This window comes from Oryctolagus cuniculus, chromosome X (genome assembly GCF_051225735.1).
Source record: "Oryctolagus cuniculus isolate XC-2025 breed Fujian yellow rabbit chromosome X, ASM5122573v1, whole genome shotgun sequence".
NCBI lineage: Eukaryota > Metazoa > Chordata > Mammalia > Lagomorpha > Leporidae > Oryctolagus > Oryctolagus cuniculus.
In genome coordinates, this window is record NC_142888.1 from 130,192,425 (window position 1) to 130,215,143 (window position 22,719).

Below are 22,719 nucleotides of genomic sequence, written 5' to 3' on the forward strand. Positions count from 1 at the left end.
CGCTCCAACTTTCACTCCTCCCACTAGCCCCGCCCCGCGCTCCCCACCCTGGGCCCGCCCCCGAGCCCCGATGGAAAACTCCGACGACGTGATCGCTGCTGCAGCAAAGGGCGGGCGGAGGCTTTGGCGATCAGGCGGCAGTAGGAGGGGGGAGCCCTGCCGCCAAGCCCCCCCCCCCCCGCCCCCTGCCGCCACCACTGCAGCTCAGCCAGACAGCCAGAGGCGGGGGACGGGGGAAGGGAGGGGGAGGCAAGCTGCCTCACGCGGGCCTCCGGCCGGAGAAAAGGCGGCTTGCAGGGGACTGGGGGAGGGGGGCTTTTACCTCCTTGGCCTCCTCCAAACCGCTGGCGCTCCATGGACTTTAATAGTGCTCTCTAGCTGTTAGCTACCTCACTTGTTGCACATTATGGCTCCCCAAACCCTCAGCTCCTTCAGAGCACACCTTTTGACATCTGATGTAAGCTGGGTAGCCTAACACCTTCCTTGGAAGAAGAGTGACTTATGGGCCTCTTCCCCAGGCTCTCACCTTTCTCTACAGGCTTTTTCCAGGTATTTGGGGGCGAGTGAGGACTGGTCATCAGAAGACCAAGCAGGGTTGTTTGCAGGAACTGATGTAACCTGGCTCCATGTTCAACCTTTCAGGTTCTGGGGCTTGGTTGTGTGAGAGACCACCTGCAAGCAGGAGGCCTTGGAAACTCCCTTTCCAAGACTGGGTGGTCAAATCTTTTTGAGACTTGGCTCCAGGTGGTATCAGAAGGGAAGGGTACATAGCCTCTTTTCCAGGGGAACATTTCAAGTGTCTTAAAAATCCCTGGACTTCATCTTCTGGCCTAGATCCTCCTGATGCACTTCCCCTGGGAAGGATGGACAAGATTTGGGTAACTAGCTGCTGCCAAACACTAGCAATATCCACACCTGTTGCTCTACAAAGTCTGTGCACATCCCAGCATGCCTGGTGTTCCTTGGAGAGGCTTTACTGTGCTGTGCTAATCTCATATACCCTTTCCACCCCCACACCCCCTGAATCACATCACTCTGCTTTGTTATCTTCACAACACTGCTTGCTAATTGATAATTTTCTTGGGCATTTTACTGTTTACAGTGGGTTTCCCCTGCTAGAAAAAAACAATTCGGTCTCTCTCTCTCTGTCTCTCTGTCTCTCTTTCTCTCTCTCCTCCTCCTCTCTCTCTCTCTCTCTCACACACACACACGCACACACACACACACACAGAGAGAGAGAGAGAGAGAGAGAGTGTACCTGGTACTCCATTGTATCCCTAAAACTTAGAAGAGTTCTGGGCACACAGCAGGCACACAACAAATATTTGTAACTGCCTGTGTGTGGCTGTGCACACTTGGACCTGAGGCTCTCTTCAGCTTCCAGTGCAAGAGAAAAAGAAAAACTGCAAGGCACATTTATGCTTTCTGTACTTATGCTTCCTAGTCCAGTGGCAGGGCCAGTTCCACGTGCATGTGACCTCTAAAATTGTAAATACAAGGGGTCTCCCACCTTGTAACGCTTGGCTTTGTAGTCAACTCTAGAATATCTTAGTAATTTTTGAACAAATGGAGCAGCATTTTTCTTTTTCCCTGAGCCCTGCAAATTTTGTAACTGGTCTTGCCCAAGAGGGGCATTGCCATGGAGGGAACAGTCACAGACCCTTCCTTAGATCATGGGAAAGAGAATGCTGCCTATCCACCCACCTCTGACTATTTGTATTTCAACATGTCTCTCTTCAACTTGATATTCAAGCTGGCTATAAACAAGAAGTTTATGTTAGCAGATGTATTTTCCTAACTAAACCAAACTATCCATTGATCAGAAGAGCAACAAGCATCCCCTTGTCAGAAGTGAATAACCAAATTTCACAACCAATAGCAAACCACTATGTGTCCTGCCATGTGTGTAGTTGAGGAATAAAACCAGAGCCACTGATCAGTGGCTGATGTTTTGTCTGCACTAGGCTGCTGCAGAGAGAGGCAAATGTGCACTTATTGTGGCCAACCTTAGATTTAAATTGTTTTATATATGTCACTTCCTCCACTGACATTGGAGCTCTGGCAGACAAAGGTTAGCATGATTTACCTGTATTCCCCTGGGTGGAGTACAGTGCTCATTGACCAGTAGGAATTAATTACATTTGCTGAAAGAGTGACTGAATCCTAGGCAGCCAAGAGTAGCAAGTGGTTACAGCTCCCTCATCAGAAAACCCTAGGTACTTTTCTCTTACATGTTGAGATTAATCACATTTTGCCATTTTCATTATAAACCTCATCTATAGGGTAGCTGTGAGGAGTTGTGGAAACTACTGTGTGTTATTACTCTTTTCTGAGTTCTCCAAGTGCTTGTCTGTGTCAGAACCCAGCTTGCTGGTGGAGAAATACACAGCAAGGCCTTAGACACAGCCTTGTGTCTCACATATGTTTTGCCAGAGAGGTATTGGGACTTGTCTCAGAAACTGTTAGTGTAAGGGGTCTTCAAAAAATAATGGAAAATACATACTGCAAAAAAAATCTGGATTCAAAACAATTTTTGAAAATGTTTTCACAAATCATTTGAAACATGCTTGTACAAGGTAGAAAGAAATAAAGGCCCAGAATTTCCAGGAAGATTCTTCCAAAGGTCCTGAGTTCATTGCATCAAGACAGGGATCTTGAAGGTGGCAGAGGTAAAGAGATGAGCACTCCAAGCTGAGAATCAGCTGGGGTGTTGAAACCAGAAATATTTAGTGCTTGACAGGGAACCTGGAGGGGTTTACTAGAAGCATTTGTGTGAAGATGAATTGTGGGAGCAAAAGCTAGAGTAGGAGGCTGGAGAGGCTAGCACTGAGTCTTGAATGTTAAGCTAACAGATTGTACTTTTTCCTCTGGGCAATGAGGAAGTTTTAGGTAAGTGTGGAACAGAAGGTTGTGTGTCAGAAGATCCCCCTGGTAGGGCAGGCTTAAGAGCTCACAGGAAGGAGAGGCCAGAGCACCTTTTCTCCCAGAAAGGGAGTCATGAATCTGATGGAGACTAGACCTATGGGGATGGCCAAAAGTGGAGCCATGGTAGGGAGCAGCATCTGGGATATCTGCTTTTCAGGTTTGGTAGTTCCATAGATGCAGTGTGGAAAGAGGCGAAGGCTACAGGTTTGCTGGAGAAGACTCACATGGTCTTCCCAGGTGACCAAGGTGGCAGAACAGAAATAAAGAAGACAGAAAGAGAAGGGGGAAGAGCTTAGAATTAGAGCCATGAGAAAATTCCTTTGCATTTCACTTTCTAATATTTTATTAGAGATAAATATTCACATTTATTGTCTAGCTGTGTGTGTGTGTGCATACATGCAAATAATGGGGTATAATTTCTACTCTCTGACTATTTGCATTTCAGACATGTCTCTCTTCAACTTGATATTCAAGCTGGCTATAAACAAGAAGTTTATGTTAGCAGATGTATTTTCCTAACTAAACCAAACTATCCATTGATCAGAAGAGCAACAAGCATCCCCTTGTCAGAAGTGAATAACCAAATTTCACAACCAATAGCAAACCACTATGTGTCCTGCTATGTATGCAGTTGAGGCATAAAACCAGAGCCACTGATCAGAAAGCTTGTGTGTCCCTGCCCTCACTTGGCATGATTTGTAGCACATGCATGACATGCTTTTCCTTTTAGGCCAAGGGAAAAATACTAGCCCAGATAAGTTGTGCAAGACTCTTAGTTTAAGTAACTGGGCTTGCAAGAAGAATGAGATGCTGGGACACTGGGAGAGTCAGGCGGGAGAAAGAGCTATCTATAAAGCTAAGCCAGGTGTTGAGGTAGATGAAAGGACATGCAGGGGACAGCAGAGCTTTAGAGCAGATAGACTGATAATGGAAGCAGAGGCAATGAGGGTAGTGATAAGCCTTTGGGCTTTTCTGGAGACAGGACAGGTTTGGAATTCCAGATCCTTCCCTAGATGCTAGGTAGATGATCACAAAACAGGTATTTAGAGCCCCTTGGGCTCCCTGTTACTCATGTGTAAAAACAGGAATTATAATGCATCCCACTTCCAGGGACATTTGTGATAATTCAGTGGCACATAGTGCCTGGCACATGGTCAGTACACACAAAACTTTACCAACCATTCTCACCATTACTGTTAATAGTTGATAAATGGTAGGTGCAGTCACATGTGATATCCCTGAGCTCTTGAATAGCACTCAGGAAATATCTGACGAGGAACACCATGCCAGGTCCAGGTATACTTGTACACTGCAGAACAATGGCTCATGGCCCAAAAACGTGGAAACATCATGGACAAAACAGGACTCCATAACTTGAGTACTTGACTACCTGGCTAGTGAGTGAACACCTCAGGCTGGTGGCACCCACTCTACAAAGAAGAAGAATGGCATAATTGGGGACAGTGATTGAGTGGCAACATCATATGAGCGGCATTACAAGCAGGAAAACAGGCAAGACACAGACCATGGAATAAATCTGATAATTTACAGTATGAAATGCCACAAAGAAGTTAAAATTCATCATACAGCCAAGAAGGACGATAAGAGAATGACAACCAGGCTGTCAGTCTGGCCAAGGTACAGAGGCCATCCTCGGCTCCAGAAAACTCAGGGTAATCAGCTCTGAAAGTACTTTTGCCACCTCTAATTCCAATGTGGAATAAAGGGAGCAGGAGGAAGGAAAAATGACAAGGCTATTAATATACGAGAGGCTGCCAAGCCATTATCGTTTATTTCAAGTGGTGGTAAAAGCAGATGAGTCATCCTTCAGAGCTGCAGGACTTAGCACTAGCCTGGATGGTTTACTGGCTTGCCTGTTTTCCCAAACCTGAAGTTCAAGGCACAAGGTTTCTGATCTCGAATAACCCTGAGGAGCCAAGTTTCTTTATGTCACCTATAAGAAAAACTTTCCCAAATGGTCTCAAGGGAACAAATAGACACTTTGACATTGACTGGGAACAATATTGTTTTCCTTCCTTCACTAGCCACACTTCCATGCCTTGTTAGAATTTACGGAGGAAAGGAAAGGAGGAGTCTCTGTTGGTATTCCCAGAAGGGGCACTTTTTCCTGGTGCCTTGGTTAGATGTAGCTGGCTTACTGAGAGACATTTCTTCTCCAAAACCTAAGGAAAATCAATTGTCAAATTGTAATACTTGGCCGGCGCCGCGGCTCACTAGGCTAATCCTCCGCCTAGCGGCGCCGGCACACCGGGTTCTAGTCCCGGTCGGGGCGCCGGATTCTGTCCCGGTTGCCCCTCTTCCAGGCCAGCCCTCTGCTGTGGCCAGGGAGTGCAGTGGAGGATGGCCCAGGTGCTTGGGCCCTGCACCCCATGGGAGACCAGGAAAAGCACCTGGCTCCTGGCTCCTGCCATCGGATCAGCGCGGTGCGCCGGCCGCGGCGGCCATTGGAGGGTGAACCAACGGCAAAGGAAGACCTTTCTCTCTGTCTCTCTCTCTCACTGTCCACTCTGCCTGTCAAAAAAAAAAAAATTGTAATACTTGCTGGGCCTAACTGTTTATTAGAGGTCACAATTGGGAGTGTTGAGCTTGGTTATGTGCTCCAAGAAGTTCCTTGAATGATGGGAACTCTGGCATGAGATCTACAGTGTGTAGCAGCTTGTTGTACAAGAGGGATTTTTTCCCAACAGATTGGGAAAATGTATAGTTTCAGGGTAAAAAAAGGTCTTTACAAAGAGCAGCCGTTACCCCTTTTCCAATGCCCCATCAGTAGGGTCTCAGTTCCAAAATTATGAAGGATAATGCTCACATAGGAAATAAAAAGTATTCAGTAGTGAACTAGCCAGATTTGAGCTCTTCTGTTTCTGTGGGCAATTTTGAAAAGGAAAAAAAAAAAAAAAAAAAACAGAGAGTATGTTTCTGTCTCTAAGAGCCTTGTATGATGGCCTGTAAAAGGAATCTAGATTTGGAAAGGACTCTAAAACATTTTATGAAGCTACTCCTGAGTTTTTCTCAAAATAAGAATCTGGTTTTAGTCTCCCTACCAAGTAAGAAATTCAAATTCAGTTTGAACCTGAGATAGGGAGTCTACTACCTCCACAAGCAAGTGCCACCTTTAAAGGAGCTGTACAGAAAAGAAGCCTTCTTGACATGGTAAGTGAAGAATTTTCTGACAGAAAGTAGAGGAATCAATCAAATTCTCCATTACTTTTTGACTCTAAGTTAGCCAGGACAAAACATTTAACCTTGAAATTAGAGAGCCTGCTCCTTTGGTTCTTGTGCTTTGTGCATTCAGGCAGGAATGGTTTGAGCTCCCCCATATCCATTTTCACAATAAACATAAACATAACACACATTATCCTAACACTTCTGATGTTATAAGAACCATAGATTAGCCAAGTATGTTAGAGACATCACATTTATTCGGATGTCCTAATGTCAACACTAACGTTTCTGCAATTTTTTTTGGCAGGCAAACCCTTGGGACTTCATTCATGCCTGTTTACACTTGGTCTTCATTGAGTTCTATCTATGCTATGGAAACTTGTTGCCCCAGTGCACAACAATTTAAGAGCAAAACTAGAAGGAAACAAATATTATTTATTTAATAATCCAGACTACAACCATTAATTAGCATTATGATAATCAGTGCAATTAGTCATAAAATTTTCAATGTATTCTTAGAAAGGGATATCACTTTCCTTTGCTGGGCCTCAGTTTCTATTTTTGTTTGTTTGATATGAGAAATATTATAGTTCCTTTGCACACTTAGGCTGTGTTATTACCCAAGTTGGTTACTGTGTTGGATCATTTATGCTGCTTTTAGCGGCAAATAATGAAAACCCTTACTTGGACTGACTCAGAAAACAAAAACATTTACAACAGGAAGTCCAGAGTATGTGGGCTGCTTGGTTGCTTGATTCAGCAGCATAGCAACGTCGTTGAGGACCATCTCACAGTCATCACGATGCAGTTGATTCTTTTCATTAGTGGCAGAACTTGAGCTAGCAACAATTGAACCTAAAATCATCTGATAATTATCGCATAGGTCTTTCTGGTGTCCATGGTCTCTTAGTACTGTGTATTTTCCAAATTGGTGACTTTCCAAAGCCACCAATTGCATTCTGTATGAGACTGTGCTAGAAAAAAACTCATTGAAAGATTAAAAAAAACTATCACGGGGGCCCTTGGTGTCCACAGACTGTGGTGTCTTGTAACTCTAGGAAGGTCTCATTCCATGATAAGAGTGATGATAAAGCACGATGGGAAAAAGTCAGGGAGATTGGAGTAGACATGGTCTATCCAGGATGCTTCTGCAGGAGTAGCAAGAACACTGGATATTTAGAGGGATAGGGTGGGAAGTGAAGGTGCTGTGTGTCTCTAGCTCCAAGCTGCTGAGACTGGGTTTTTCTTTTGTAGATATACAAGACATCTTTCAAGGGTTTAAGGAGAGGTATTTTATGTGATTAGAAATGCTTTTAACTATTAACCTGGCTGTGATGGCAGGTATGGTTTTGAGATGAGTGTGAGACCAGCAGTAGCTGAATCTCTTAATGTTTTTGCAATGTTCCAGGACAGAAATACTGAGGCTCTGGCTTAGGTCAGGGCAAAGGGGAAGGACAGAAAGGGTTGAAAGCCTATCAGGTAACAAATCTCAGTCTGGCTGCCAGAGACAGATTAGATGTGAGTGGTGATGGATTGTTCGGTTAATGCGAATCTTCAGCTTTCAGGCTTGGGCCCCAAGTGCCTCTGGTGCCCTTCCCTGAGATGGGCTTTAGAAGAAGGAGGGGAAATTCAGTGATGCAGTTAGGGGTTTTGACAATTAGGGATTTGTTAACCCTGAGTCCAAGTGGAAATTTTCAGAAGGCAGGTAATAATATATCAGGCTAGATCATAGGACAGAAGTATATAACTTAGGGATAGGCTCATTAACATTAGGAATAATATTGCATAACACTGTATGTTTTTCAAAGCATCTTCATCTTCTTGATTTTACTTAACTCTTACCCCAATTCTGTGAAGTAGACATGTTTTTTGGCACCTCCCAGGTGAAGCAACTGAATCCTATAGAAAATAAATGACTAACCTATAATCACACCAACAGAAAGTAACAGAGCTGAGGCCCCTAACACCAAATGTCACAGATTTCTCCCTATTCTTCAGACAGCAAAGTGGTTCACATGATCACAGTGGTAGAAGACATAAGAATTACTGCAATCCCTCAGAAAGCTGATGGAGAACCGCAGAAGACGGAACTCTGGAGCATTCATGGAAGTAGGTTGAGCTGCCTGAAGCTGGGCCTACAGAATTCTAGTCCATTGGATGGAATGAGTCCATCTGAGTTTGGACCTTGCCTACACTCTTGGCCTTGGGGATGTATAATTTTGCCCTTCTTAGTTCTCTTCCTGTACCATCTACAGCTCCTACTCCCTGTGCTCCTATTGAGATCACTTGGTTCTGGTTTGTACTTAATATCATGTCTCTGTGAATTTTACCTTGTGGTTCTGAACCATGGCTGTGTCCCTGGCGTTCTGGCTGTACATGCCATGGTCCTAAAACCTGGACTCTGTTCATAGTATGGACAGGCAGTTCTTTGACCAAGTAATGTTATAGAGAGGGAATGATTCGACCACATTTCTTTATCCCCTCTTAGATGTGCTTTCTTGTCTATTTGGTCATGGAGGAATGGCTGGGATTTCCTGACAGGCAGACAAAACCCACAGAAAATTCGTAGAATATGTTAGAATTTAAGGCTTTGTGGACTAGAGATATTTCCAGTTGGTCCTTGTAGCTAGGAAGTGAGAAAAAATCTAAAAGACAAGCATCAACCAACCAGGTGTGTGTTGGTGATCTGGGAGTGTACTAGAGAAGATAGTAAAAGCTCTGGGAGGCCATCTATTCAGGTCCTCAGAGAAGACGAATGATACAAAGAATTGCACCAAGACAATCATATTTCTTATGTCATATTTACCAGCCTAAGGATTAAGGAATCTTCCTTTAGAGGGATTCTAAAGGAAGTTCACCAGTTTTAACATCAAGGCTTTTGAAAAGAATTATTTAAACTTAGTATATTAAGAGGGCAATACATCTCCCAGATATGGTACAATTTTCTATTTTAGTGAAATCAAGCACATTAGACATATGTCATCTCTTCCTAATTTGTCCTGGTTGTTCTTGTGAACTTCACTTCTTGTCTTTGGCTATGACAGTAGATTTTTTGGTTGCTACTTAGATGTATTCACTGTACTTCTATGAAAAATGGCCCTGGATGGATGTGCTTTTTGGGTCAATGTATCTCTTTTTACAAGGTTTCTTCCCTTTCTTGGCTGTCAGTCTACTGCCAGTTCTCATGATTGTCAGCAAGCCTGTTTTCTGCTTCTTTCATAAATCCACTTTTCCCTGACAGTTCATGTTCTGTTCTGAGAATTGAAATTTAGATACACATGTTTCATGGAATTGGATGTAAACTCCAGTTTATAGGCTACAAGTTATGTACTGAGGGCCCCCTTTGAAAAAAATGCATGTGATGTGGAATTTGAGTGTTTTGATCACAGTTTCAATTGCTGAGAACTTTCACTTATTTTTCTTTCTTTCTCTCAGTTGTGTTCTTAATAAGCATAGCTTACTGGTTCTTTCAGCAAATATTTTCTGAACACTTACTATATGTTATGGACTCTTCTGGAACCTGGGAATACAGAAGTAAGCACTACAGAAAAGGTCACTGGCCTCGTCAAGCTTTCATTTTGTGGGAGGAGAAGCTTGAAAAAAAATGAGTCAATTACATGAAATATTGGAATATGAAAAATATCTGAAGATGAAGTAAGGGAGATGTGTGATATAGTGCTGAGGGGGTACATCATTATTTTTAATAGGATGCTGTGATTGATAAAAAGATTAAATGGAGAGAATGAGTCATGTAGATATCTGAGGGGAAAACAATACCAGAACAGAGAAGAGAAATACAAAGTCCTGAGGTGTGACAATGCATTGGAGAAATGGCAACATGCCTGGTATGGCTAAGCAAAGCAGGTAAATGGGAGAGTGCTAGGAGATGGGGTCAGAGAGATGAGATGTCTTCACTGACAATGGAAGGATGTTAGCTTTTACTCTGAATGAAAAGGGACAGTCAAAGATTTTCAGCACAGAAGTGGTGTCATACTGAATTATGTGCTTCCAAATTCATGTGTTGAAGTTTTCACCACAAGTGTCATAAAACATGAGTACATTTGGATATAGGGTATTTAAGGAAGCAACTAAGTTAAAACAAGATCATTAGGATGGGCCCTATTCTAATCTGACTGATGTCCTTATAGGGAGAGGAAATTAAAATGTAGGCACACGCAAAAGACCATAAATTGACACAGGGAGAAGATGGCCATCTACAAACCAACGCAAGAAACCTCAAGGGAAACCAACCCTGAAAACTACATTGATTTTGAGTTTCTAGCACCCAAAACTGTGAGAAAATATATTTCTTCTGTGTATGCCACCCAGTCTGTGGTACTTTATTATGGAAACTCTAGTATGATCTGACATAACTCTAAGAAACAGCACTCTGTCCCTAGTGTGAAGATTGAACTATTGAGGTAAAATGGCAACCAGGCAAATATCCTCTGAATTTGAATATTGAGGGAAAATGATGAATGTTGTTCAAAAGTCTGTGTTGGAACCAGAGTTGAAGCAGTTGATGAACACAGGCTGGAAGAGAACAGAAGGAAGGGCATACCAAGAAGGATAAATTACACACAGAGTGGAATTAAAAACCTATTTTAATGGTTCAAGGATAGAACTTCTATTGGTCTGGCTATGCCTATTAATCTCAATTAGACACACACACACAATCAAACTTACAAGGTAAGGGGTCAGCATTGTGTTACAGCACATTAATCTACCACTTACAATCCTGGCATTCCATAATGGAATGCAAGTTTAAGTATCAGTTACCACATGTATGATCCAGCCTCCTTCTAATGTACCTGGAAAGACAGCTAAAGATGGCCCAAGTTCTTGGGCCCCTGCTACCCATGTGGGAGGACAAAATGGAGTTTTTGTATTGAGCCTGGCTTAGCCCTGACTCTTGCAGCCATTTGAGAAGTTAACCAGCAGATGAAAGATCTATCTCTATCTCTATCTCCATCATCTCTCTCCCTCTCTCTCTTTCTCTCTCTCTACCTCTGTCTCTCCATTTCAAATAAAAAACAAAGACTGAAAGAAAGAAAGAAAAAAGATAGAAAGAAATGAAGGAAGGAATACAAGAAAGAAGAATTTTTTTTTAAAACCTAACATAATAGAGTCCCATTCATGTGGACCTGTGGCACGTTCTAGCAAGTATGAGGGCAATGCAAGGCAGCAACAGATTAACTGAGCAATAACCATATGACAGACGATTCTTAGAGAGAAGAAAAAAAATGGAACACAGGATAGTGGAAAAAAATGCAGATACTTGAGGTTAGAAAATTGGAGTATTAAGCTCAGGCTTGCTATTTGTGAGATAACTTCTTTTCACTTTGATTAATTTTTTTCCAATTGGAGCCCCAAATTAGCACCTTTTGTCTCACAGTGATTTTGGGAAGGTGAAGTTGTATAAGGACTCAGAAAATGCTCCCTAAATGAAATTGTGTATAGATCGTTATGCATAAATGCAAGTGAAGACCTTAAGTTCTGAGTGTGGAGGAAGCAAGGGGAAATTGTGGTTACCTAAGATGATATATGTGCACCTGAATCTAGTTTCCTTTTCTTCCTTAATAATAAAAGCTTGTCTGGGCACATGGCTGTCCAACTGGACCACTTTTCCAAGAATCTCCTGCAGTTAGACATTGTCATATGACATTATTAGTAATGGAATGTACGCATAAGTAATCTTCCTGGTTTGAACCTTAAGACTAAAATGTGTGTCCTCCTCTTCTCCCTTCCCACTAGCTGAAATCCTTTTTATAGTGACAATATACATCTAATTAGGAATATGATATCTGTGTCTTTATGTATACCCAAACAATAACTTAACCAGGAAGTAATCTGGGTTCCTAAATATCTTTAAACCGACATAACTGGGGTTCTTCACATTAAGACTATAAATGAGAGAAAAAACTGCTTTATTTCACCATCCTATTTGTACGTCTCTGCTACACCACCTTAACTTTGTTCTAACTAAGTGGAATTGTATATTGAAGTAGATATCACGATAAAATCCCAACAGGCAGGTGGCAGGGACAAAGATATTATAGGCTTATAATTGATAACTCTTTTCACGTCATGGAAAGCCATGATAAAACTGTCACTAAAGATAACTTTGAGTAAAATCTAATGCCTACTTAAACTGTAGCTCTAGAGAAAGTGATTGGAAAGCATCAGAATATTTGTGTTGGCTCCTTTTATAAGATCATTAAAAAGAGGCGAATTCGGACAAAAGTTCTCCTGACAATATTATCTGAGATGGAAGGGAATAGAGACAGTCCAAAGATGTGCAGTTTCCAGGTTTGGAAAAGACAATTGCTTCAGTAATTCCAAATGATCAGAGAGCAAACTGGAATCTCAACATTCCAGTAGAATTTTTCCAGCCAATCAAATGGACATGAGACTGTGGCAGAGATTTTACTAAGGGAGTTACCTTAATGCCCAAACCTATTGCTTTCAGATTACCTCAGGCAGTCATCATTAAACTAATGCATCAAATCCCTAACCAAAGCAAAGAAGAAATAAAGGAAGCTTGAGAGCTGTGTCTGTAACTTCAGTATAATATACCAGGAGTCTACCAAGGTTTATATTTCAAATAACTTTTTATGTAACTTTTCAGTTGGGTACCTGAAAGGTATAGAGTTTCTTTTCAGGGTAGCAAAAATGTTCTAAAATTGATGTGGTGATGACTGCTCAACTCCCTGAATACACTTTACAAATCATTGAATGGTGAACTTTAAGTGGGCAAATGTATGGCAAGTTTATGGAAATTCATTAAAGCTATTATACACACACACAAACACACTCACATAAACCTAAAGCCTGATATTCCAAATTTATTGGTCATTTAATCCATAAATCACCTCCATAAAACACGCATTCTCTAACATTGTGTTACCTGACGAATTTGGAAAATGAATATATACAGTAATTGGATGAGGTTTTGGATTGTTTTCATTGTAGAGACTGTGCTTTTTGTAGGCAAAGAAGGGTAAATGCAAATATTGAGGTGTACAGATAGGTGAATTGTAGTGAAGACTGTTAATTACTCACCCTCTTCTATAAAGCACCAAAGAAAACACTGTGCCCAGTGTGTCTTAGCTGCCTTCTACTCAGCCAGCCCCACTGGCATTTAACCTGTGTACGTGGGAGTTGTGAGCTGGCACTCTAGTTGAAAGACAGAGAACATTTCTTTGTTTATATGTCTCTAACAACCCCCAGAAAGAACTAAGCAAAGCCAAAGGCTGGGATCGCTCACCAAATTTGACTTTCTGAGAAGATACGTGACAAAGAACATACAGGTGACTCAGCAATGTCCCTTGAACAGTTCTAAATAGTTTTACCTAAGGTTGCAGCCTAGTGAACAAATTGGATAGCAATCAATCAAACATTTATTTAAGGTGAATAATGCACCTTGCACATTCCTGCTACAGGCAAGATGCTTTTTGTGACAGTTCAAGATGGGTTTGAAGAGGTGGGGCCCACCCAACCCCTCCAGGAACAAATATTCTCTTTAGTGAGTAAGACTATCTGAAGAGCTATGTATTGGAGAGAAATAAGCTGAAAGGCTAGAGAAATTCCAAATGTAGGTAGATAAAATATGTCTTGAGCAACCGTGATCATTAGAATCATTCAAGGTATAGGTTAAAATGCAGATTCTTGGACCCTTCTCTGCACATTTTGATATAGATGGTGTGTAGAAGGAGAATCTGTTGTTGGTGGTTCAACAGAGACCTATATGTTGATCGATAGTTGCAATTATACCAGCTATTATGAACCTTACATTCTTGCAAGGGGATACTGACAATGACTGACACACACGTACTGCATTTGAAGGTGAGTATGCTAAGGTAAAAATTAAGAGGAGGGTAGAGTGTACTATGAATGCTAGATATATATATGTAGGGGACAAGAACATACATACAATTTTAAGTAGTTTTGTTAAAATATGAGAGTCAATGGGACAAAGAGAAAGAGAAGGAGAGAGAGACAGCAGGAGAGGGAGAAAGGAGAACAAGAGTGACAGCAAGTGAGAGAGACCTCCCATTTGTTGGGCCACTCTCCAATACCTGAGGCTGAAACTGGAAGTCAAGAACTCCACCCAATTCTCCCACATGAGTGCCAGGAACCCAACCACTCTAGTTTTTACTGCTGTTCCTCTCCCCAGGGTCTGCATTATCAGGAAGCTGCAATCAGGAGCTGAGCTGACATAGACATTCCAATATGGGATGCAGGTATCTTAATTACTAGGCTAAATGCCTGTCCCAACAATTTTTTTAGTCATCAAAGGCTTCATTTAGATGCTAACATTTGACAAATACTCAAAAAAGTTGAAGGGTTAGCTATTATCTGCAAAAAGAGCGTTTCAAACAAGGGAGACAGTGAAAAGTCCCTAAAACAATTGCATTCTTTGCATGTTTCAGCAAAAGCAAGGAATCAAGTGTGGCAAAAGTGAAGCAAATAAGTCCAAGAGTGTTAAGGATTGAGATCAGAGAGGTTGGCTCAGGAGAGGGGTGCAGTCCATAAGGCACTTTTAGGCTACTGGAAGGATTTTAGCATTACCATGAGAGAAAATGGGGAGCCATACCATGATAAGGGAGTGGCATGATCTGGCTTGGGTATTTTTAATATCTACTTCACTGAAGTATTTTTTACATGCAACAATGCTCATTCAGTTTAATTGTATTATAGTTTCATGAAATATTTTTAAATGTACATGGTTGTATAATCACTACCACAATCAAGACACAGAATATTTGCATCACCCCAAGAATTTTCTGAATATTGTAAAGAAGTCAACTCTCATTCTTATCTCCTGTCCCTGGTACCACCTCGGCTCACATTTCCATCACAATACATTAGACCTATGTATTTTAGAATTAACATATAGCATGGATTCTTCCATTACAGTCTTCTTTGCTAAATACTACATCTAGGAAATTTATCCATTCTATGTGCAGTAGTAATTCATTACTTTTAGTGCTAATTAGTATTCCAATGTGTAGATACGTCATAGTTTTAAAATCCATTCACTTGTTGATAGATATTCATATCACTTTCAGTTTGGGGCAAACATGAATATATATGCTATAAAAATTGCAGCTAGTGTTGTGGCCCAGCAGGCTCAGCTGCTGCTCTGGATACTCTCATCCCATATGTTCTGCCTCCGGTAGGCAGGAAGTGATGGCTCAAGTACTTGAGCCCCTTGCACCTAAGTAATGGCTTTGGTCTGACCCGGTCCTTGCTGTTGCAACCAGCTGGAAAGTGAACCAGCAGATGAAAGATACCATTGTCTATTTCTGTCTCTGTCTCTGTTTTTCAACATCCCATTCCTGGCCATCACTCTGCCTTTCAAATACATAAAAGCAAACATTAAAAAAAATCAGGGCACCAATCTTTGTGCTGACTTATATTTTCAATTCTCTTAGGTAAATACCTAGCAGTAGAATGGCTCAGTCATATGGTCACTGTACACCTAATTTACAAGAAACTGCCAAATTGCTTGACAAATTGGTTTTACTATTTTATATCTCCAAAATAAGTTTAAGGGAGTTTCCATTGTTCCCAGTGCTTATCAGTCTTTTACAGTTTAATTTTAGCTACTCTAATTATAGTGGTATGTTTTTAATTTAGAATTTTCTGATGAATAATGATATTTGAGCAATGTATGTTTAATTGGCAATTCATATATTTTCTTTTAGGAAATCTTTACTCATTTCTTATCCACTTAAAAATCAAATTATGGGGCCAATATTGTGATGGAGAAGGTTAAGTCGCCACTTGGGATGCCCACATCCCATATTAGAGAGCAGGTTCAAGTTTTGGCTACTCAGCTTCAGATCCACCTCATTGCTGCTCCGCCTGGGAAGCAGCATATGATGGCCTAAATACATGCGCTCCTGCCACTCACATGGGATATCCAGATGGAGTTCTTGGCTCCTGATTTGGCCTGACCCAGCTGTTGCAGCCATTTGGGGAGTGGATCAATTCATGGAAGATCTCTTTTTCTCCCTCTGTCTCTTCCTTTTTCTGTCACTTTGGTTTTCAAATAAATAAATCTGTCTTAAAAAATTATTTATTAGTATAAAGCTGAAAGAGTTATTTATATGCAACAAGCACAAATCAGGTATATGTCGTGAGAACATTTTATCTTAGTGATTTGTCCCCTGATATTCTTTACGATATCTTTGCAAGGGCAGAAGTTTTCTTTTTCAACATATTATTATGAAAATTTCCCATTCTTAATTTTTACAAAGAGCTATTTTCAGCTTCCTTTATACTCATAAATGAATGTTTTAAAGTGTTCAATTCCCTGATACATAGTACATCCATAGTAATGTGCTGCTATCACCTCCATCAAGTTTCAAAAAATGTTCATCCTCCTGAAAGGAAGCCCTATACCCATTAAATAGTGTCTGGCAGCCATTCATCCAGTTTCTATTTCAATAGATTTACCTGTTCCAGACATGTCATGTACATGGACTCGTACAACATGGAGCCTTTTATGTCTGTTTTCTTAGCATGCTGTTTTCTTTTTTTTAAACTTTTATTTAATAAATATAAATTTCCTAAGTACAGTTTATGGATTACAATGGCTTTTTCCCCCCATAACTTCCCTCCCACCTGCACCCCTCCCATCTCCCACTCCCTCTCCCATTCCATTTGCATCAAGATTCATTTTCAATTATCTTTATATACAGATTGATTTAGTATATATTAAGTAAAGATTTCATCAGTTTGCACCCACACAGAACATAAAGTGTAAAATACTGATTCAGTACTAGTTATAGCATTACTTCACATTGGACAACACATTAAGGACAGATCCCACATGAGAAGTAAGTACACAGTGACTCCTGATATTAACTTAGCAAATTGACACTCTTGTTTATGGTGTCAGTAATCACCCTAGGCTCTTGTCATGAGTTGCCAAGGCTATGGAAGCATTTTGAGTTCGCCGACTCCAGTGTTATTTAGACAAGGTCATAGTCTTCTTATATAAGCTTTCGATATTTTCCAGTACTTTGAAGCACATATGAATTCACTTCATATGAAAATATTATAAATATTTTAAAATGTGATTTTGCTATCTTAGGAAGTTTATTTTCATTAACAGTCAACCTTTACTTGATTCTTCTCAGTGTCTGGTATTTATGTATACAATGTATTCTGTCTGCACTGAATTGATGACACTTTGATGGTAGTAAGCTGAATATTGACGTGCCACCCTCCCCATTTCCCAGAGTCGTGTGTGGAAAATTAACCCCAAAGTGATGGTATAAAAAGATAGGACTTTGGGGAAGTAATTGTATTAGTGCCCTTTTAAAAGAGGTCCTGGAGAGTGGCCTTGCTTCTTTCCTCACAAGACACTGAACTTGCCTATTCCATAATCTCTGACTTCCCAGTTTCCCGTGGGAGAAAACTGCTATTGCTTATAAAGGGCCTATTTGTTGGTATTTGTTACAGCAGCCACAATGGGCTAAGATACTGCTCTAATATCATTAAATATGCATTTATATATCTACTTCTGGGCTCTCTATTCCGTACCAATTATTTTTATGTGTAAGTGTTGTATCAATAACGTACTGCTGCTTTGCTGCATGCAGGTTTATTTTCAATCTTAAAATCAGGTAGTGGAGGTATTTTATTATGTTCTGCTTTCCAAAATGGTTTTAGCTATTCTTGTTACTTCGGATTTTCACAAATATTTTGGAATCAACTAACCAATTTCTATTAAAAATGCCACTGCCACCACCACCACCACCAACAACAACAGGGTGGGTGTTTGGTGAAGGGGTTACACTGCCACTTGGGACACCCACATCCCTCATCAGAGTGCCTGGATTTGAATCCCAGCTCTGTTTCTGATTCTAGCTTCCTGCTATTGTGCACTTGAGATGCAGCAGGTGATGGCTCAAGTAACTGGGTTCCTCCTACTTATGCAGGAGACCCAGATTATATTCCAGGCTCCTGGCTTTCGCCAGGCCCAACTCTGCTGCAGGCATTTTGGGAATAAACCAGTGGATGGAAAAATCTCTTTCTCTCTCTCTTCCCTCCTTTCAATTTTTTTTCAAAATATAATACATTAATTAATATGCCTACCAGAAATCCAATTGGAATTGCACTAAATATATAGATTTATTTGCGTTAATGGAAATCTTGACAATATTATCTTTCAATTCAGGAGTGTACTGGATGCTTAACATAACTATTGTTACATTTATTCCTAAGTGGCTTATATTTTTGAAGCTATTGCTAAAAGTTTTATTTATTTATTTATTTATTTAATATTTTCCAATTGTTTGCTACTAGCATAGATAAATAAAACACTATTTGCATATTGACCTGGAATCTTCCATCTGCTGGTTCATTCCCCACATGGCTGCAACTGCCAAGGCTGGCCCAGGCTGATGCCAGAAGCCAGGAGCTTTTTCCTGGTCTCCCACTTGGGTCATCTTCTGCTGCCTTCCCAGGCCGTTTGCAGAGAGTTGGATCAGAAGTGGAGCAGCTGGGGCAGGAGCCAGCACCTATATGGGATGCAGGCAGACGCATTACCCACTACGCCACACTGCCTTGACCATTATTAAATGATTTTTCTAATTTTATTTAGATAACCGTATGAGTTTTTTTCTTTAATCTTTTAATGTGGTTAAATATAATGACTGATTTTTGAATTTTAGATCAACCTTGCATTTATGGTATAAACTCTACTTGAGCATGATGCACTATCTTTTTTTTTTTGACAGGCAGAGTGGACAGTGAGAGAAAGAGAGAGACAGAGAGAAAGGTCTTCCTTTACCGTTGGTTCACCCTCCAATGGCCGCCATGGCTGGCGTGCTGTGGCACCGCGCTGATCCAAAGCCAGGAGCCAGGTGCTTCTCCTGGTCTCCCATGTGGGTGCAGGGCCCAAAGACTTGGGCCATCCTCCACTGCACTCCCAGGCCACAGCAGAGGGCTGGACTGGAAGAGGAGCAACCGGGACAGAATCCGGAGCCCCGACCGGGACTAGAACCCTGTGTGTCTGCACCGCAGGCGGAGGATTAGCCGGCCTATCATTTTCATATAGTATTGGAATCAATTTGCTACTGTTCCATTGGGGATGTTTACATTCTTATTCATAAATAAATATTGCTGTATATTTTTCATTTCCTCTAAGATTTTTCTGGTCCTATGAAATGTCTTGTGATGTGTTCTACCTTCTGTATTTTCTGAAATGGTTTGCATAATAGTGGTTTTATTTCCCAGCTAATTTTTCAAAGAATTTACCAATGAAATAATTTAGGTCGGTATTTTTACTTTTTACTTTTTTACTTTTATAAAATTATAAGTTAAAATTACTTAAGGGATTTCAGTTGTTTAGATTGTATGTTAGTCATTAAGTCAGTTTTGATAAGTTATATTTTCAAGATGTGTCCATTTGATTGGTTATAAAATTGCCATAAATTTGTTTATTATATTTACTTATTAACTTTTTTTTAAAGATTTTATTTATTTATTTGAGAGGTGGAGTTACAGACAGTGAGAGGTAGAGACAGAGAGAAAGGTCTTCCTTCCGCTGGTTTACTCCCCAAATGGCTGCAACAGCCGAGCCAGACTGATCTGAAGTCAGGAGCCAGGAGCTACTTCTGGGTCTCCAATATTTGTGCAGGGGACCAAGGACTTGGGCCATCTTCTACTGCTTTCTAGGCCATAGCAGAGAGCTGGATCAGAAGAGGAGCAGCTGGGACCCAAACTGGTGGCCATATGAGATGTCAACACTGCAGGTGGAAGATTAATCTACTGTGCCACTTCACTGGCCTACTTATTAACTTCTAAAGTATGTACAAGTTTTTGTGATGACAATTCTTTTATTATTGATATTAATATGTGATTTTTTTCTTGATTTTCTTATTTTAAAATTTAATTAATCTTTATAAAGAATCAACTTTTTCCTTTGGTAGTTTTTTTAGTTATTTATGTTTTCTTTTTTATTTATTTGTGCTATCATTTTTATTATTCATTTGCATTTTGTAATTTGCACTGAATTTTTCCATTTCCATTTCTGACTTATTAGGTGGAAACATAAAGCATTGTTATGAATTATTTTTCTTTTGATATGTGCCTTTAAATCTCTAAATTTATATCTGAGCATTGTTTAACTGTATCTCACAGGCTTTATATGTAACAATTCTGTTGTCAACTGTTGTATAGTAGTTTATTTGATTTATTTATTTTTTTGACAGGCAGAGTTAGACAGTGAGAGAGAGAGAGAGAGAGAGAAAGGTCTTTCTTTTTCTCTTTGGTTCATCCCCCAAATGGCCGCTGTGGCCGGCACTTTGTGGCTGGTGCGCTGGGCAGATCCGAAGCCAGGAGCCAGGTGCTTCTCTTCTGGTCTCCCATGTGGGTGCAGGGCCCAAGCACTTGGGCCATCCTCCACTGCCTTCCCGGGTCACAGCAGAGAGCTGGACTGGAAGAGGAGCAACCAGGACAGAATCCGGCGCCCCAATCGGGACTAGAACCCAGGGTACCGGCACCACAGGCAGAGGATTAGCCTAGTGAGCCATGGCGCCGACCTGTTGTATAGTAATTTTGAATGTCCTTTGTGAGTTCATCTTTGACACATATCTTAATTCACAGTTTATTATTTAATTTCCAATTATTTAGTGATTTACTAATAATATTGTTATCAGTTTCAAATTGTTATGTTTTGTTCAGAGGACACACGTGTAAGATTTCAATCTCTAGCAATTCATTGAATCTTATGATTTAGCATATGGTTCATTTTGTGCATCTTCAGTTTGCAGTAGAAAGTAATGCATACTCTGCATTTGATACTTGCAATGTTCTATAAATGTTTTTGTTCAGATCTTCACTGGATTTTGTTTATTTGTTTTATCAATTACTGAGTCAAGCATTTTACAGTCTTTGACTCAGTGTAGATTTAGTTGCTTCTTACTTTAGTTCCAGTTTTCTCTCTGAATTTTGAAACTCTATACCATAGATATAAGTATAGGTGTAGATACAACATGTAGACATAAGCTGCTTACTTATCCCTGGAAATTGCCCATTCATCCATATATTATATTTATATTCTTGGGAAAGCTATTTTTTCTGTACTGTATTTTTTTCTCCTAATGGAACATATTTTAGATCACTCAATATTGCCTTAGGGATCCCAAGGTATCTATTTTTCTTTAATAATTTTTATCCTTTCTTTTCCTCAAATTGGATAAGTTGATTTGTCATTATGAATACTGATTCTTTCTCTGCCATTTCCACTCTGTTGGTAAGACTACACACACACACACACACACACACGCACGCACACACAAACATGCACATAAATGTATATTTATATGCACATATGTATACTGTTTTATCAATAATTCCACTTTTCAATTTTAGAATTTCCATTTGTTTTCCATTTCCCTATTTTTAAAATATTTATTTATTTCATTTGAGAGGCAGAGTGACAGAGAGAGAGAGACAGAGAGAGAATCTTTCATCTGCTGGCTGACTTCTCAAATGGCCACCACAGCCGAGGCTGGGCCAGGCCAACAACAGGAGCCAGGAAATCCATATGGCCTCCTAAATGAATGGACAGTGGTCTGAATACTTCAGCCATCTTCCACTGCCTTCCTAGGCACATTAGCAGAGAGCTGGATTGGAAGCTGAGCAGCTGAGACTTGAACAAGTGCTCTGATACAGGATGCCGGTGTTGCAGGTGATGGCTTAAACAATTGTACCACAATGCTAGTCCCCATTTTTCCTATTTTTACATGGACGATTTTATCTGTTCACTGCTTAGACCTTATTCTAATTATTTGAATAGTTTTATAATTTGCTGCTTTGATATTATTTGCTAAATTCAACCCCAGACTATTTCTGAGTCATTTTCTTGATTATTGTTTACATTTCCCTTTTTCTTTGCATATTTAGTCACTTTTTATTGTATAAGATACATTGTGAGGGCCGGCGCTGTGGCACAGTGGGTTAATCCTCTGCCTGCAGCACCGGCATCTCATATGGGTGCTGGTTCTAGTCCCAGCTGCTCCTCTTCTGATCCAGCTCTCTGCCATGGCCTGGGATAGCAATAGAAGATGGCCCAACTCCTTGGGCCCCTGCACGCATGTGGGAGGCCTGGAAGAAGCTCCTGGCTCCTGGCTTTGGATCAGTGCAGCTCTGGCAATTGCGGCCATTTTGGGGAGTGAACCAGTGGATGGAAGGCCTCTCTCTCTCTCTGTCTCTACCTCTCTCTGTAACTCTGTCTTTCAAATAAATAAAATAAATCTTTAAAAAATACATTGTGAATGATTCATTATAGAGTCTCTGAATTTTGTTATGTTCTCAAAAAAAAAGAGTTAATTTTTGTTCTGGGTAAGTTGATTTGACTCATGTCAATCCAAGAAAGTAAAAAGTGGGTTTTTTTTTTAAGATTTTATTTATTTATTTGAGAGGTAAATTTACGGACAGTGAGAGTAAGAGGCAGAGAGAGAGGTCTCCCATCTGCTGGCTCACTCCCCAAATGGCCGCAGTGTTGCAGATGGGCCTATCTGAGGCCAGGAGCCAGGATCTTCCTCTGGGTCTCTCATACAGGTGCAGGGGCCTAAGTGCCTGGGCCAT

General features: G+C 40.6%; 1 protein-coding gene across 1 annotated transcript in view; it reads left to right on the forward strand.

Moving 5' to 3' along the window:
• The window catches only part of LOC138847567 (uncharacterized), a 673,630-nt gene that overhangs the window by 78,291 nt on the left and 572,620 nt on the right, over window positions 1–22,719 (forward strand). Inside the window, exon 10 of the mRNA XM_089323952.1 lies at window positions 28–140. Within this exon, the coding sequence (XP_089180078.1) occupies window positions 28–140 (113 nt within the window). The remainder of the gene's footprint in view (window positions 1–27; window positions 141–22,719) is intronic.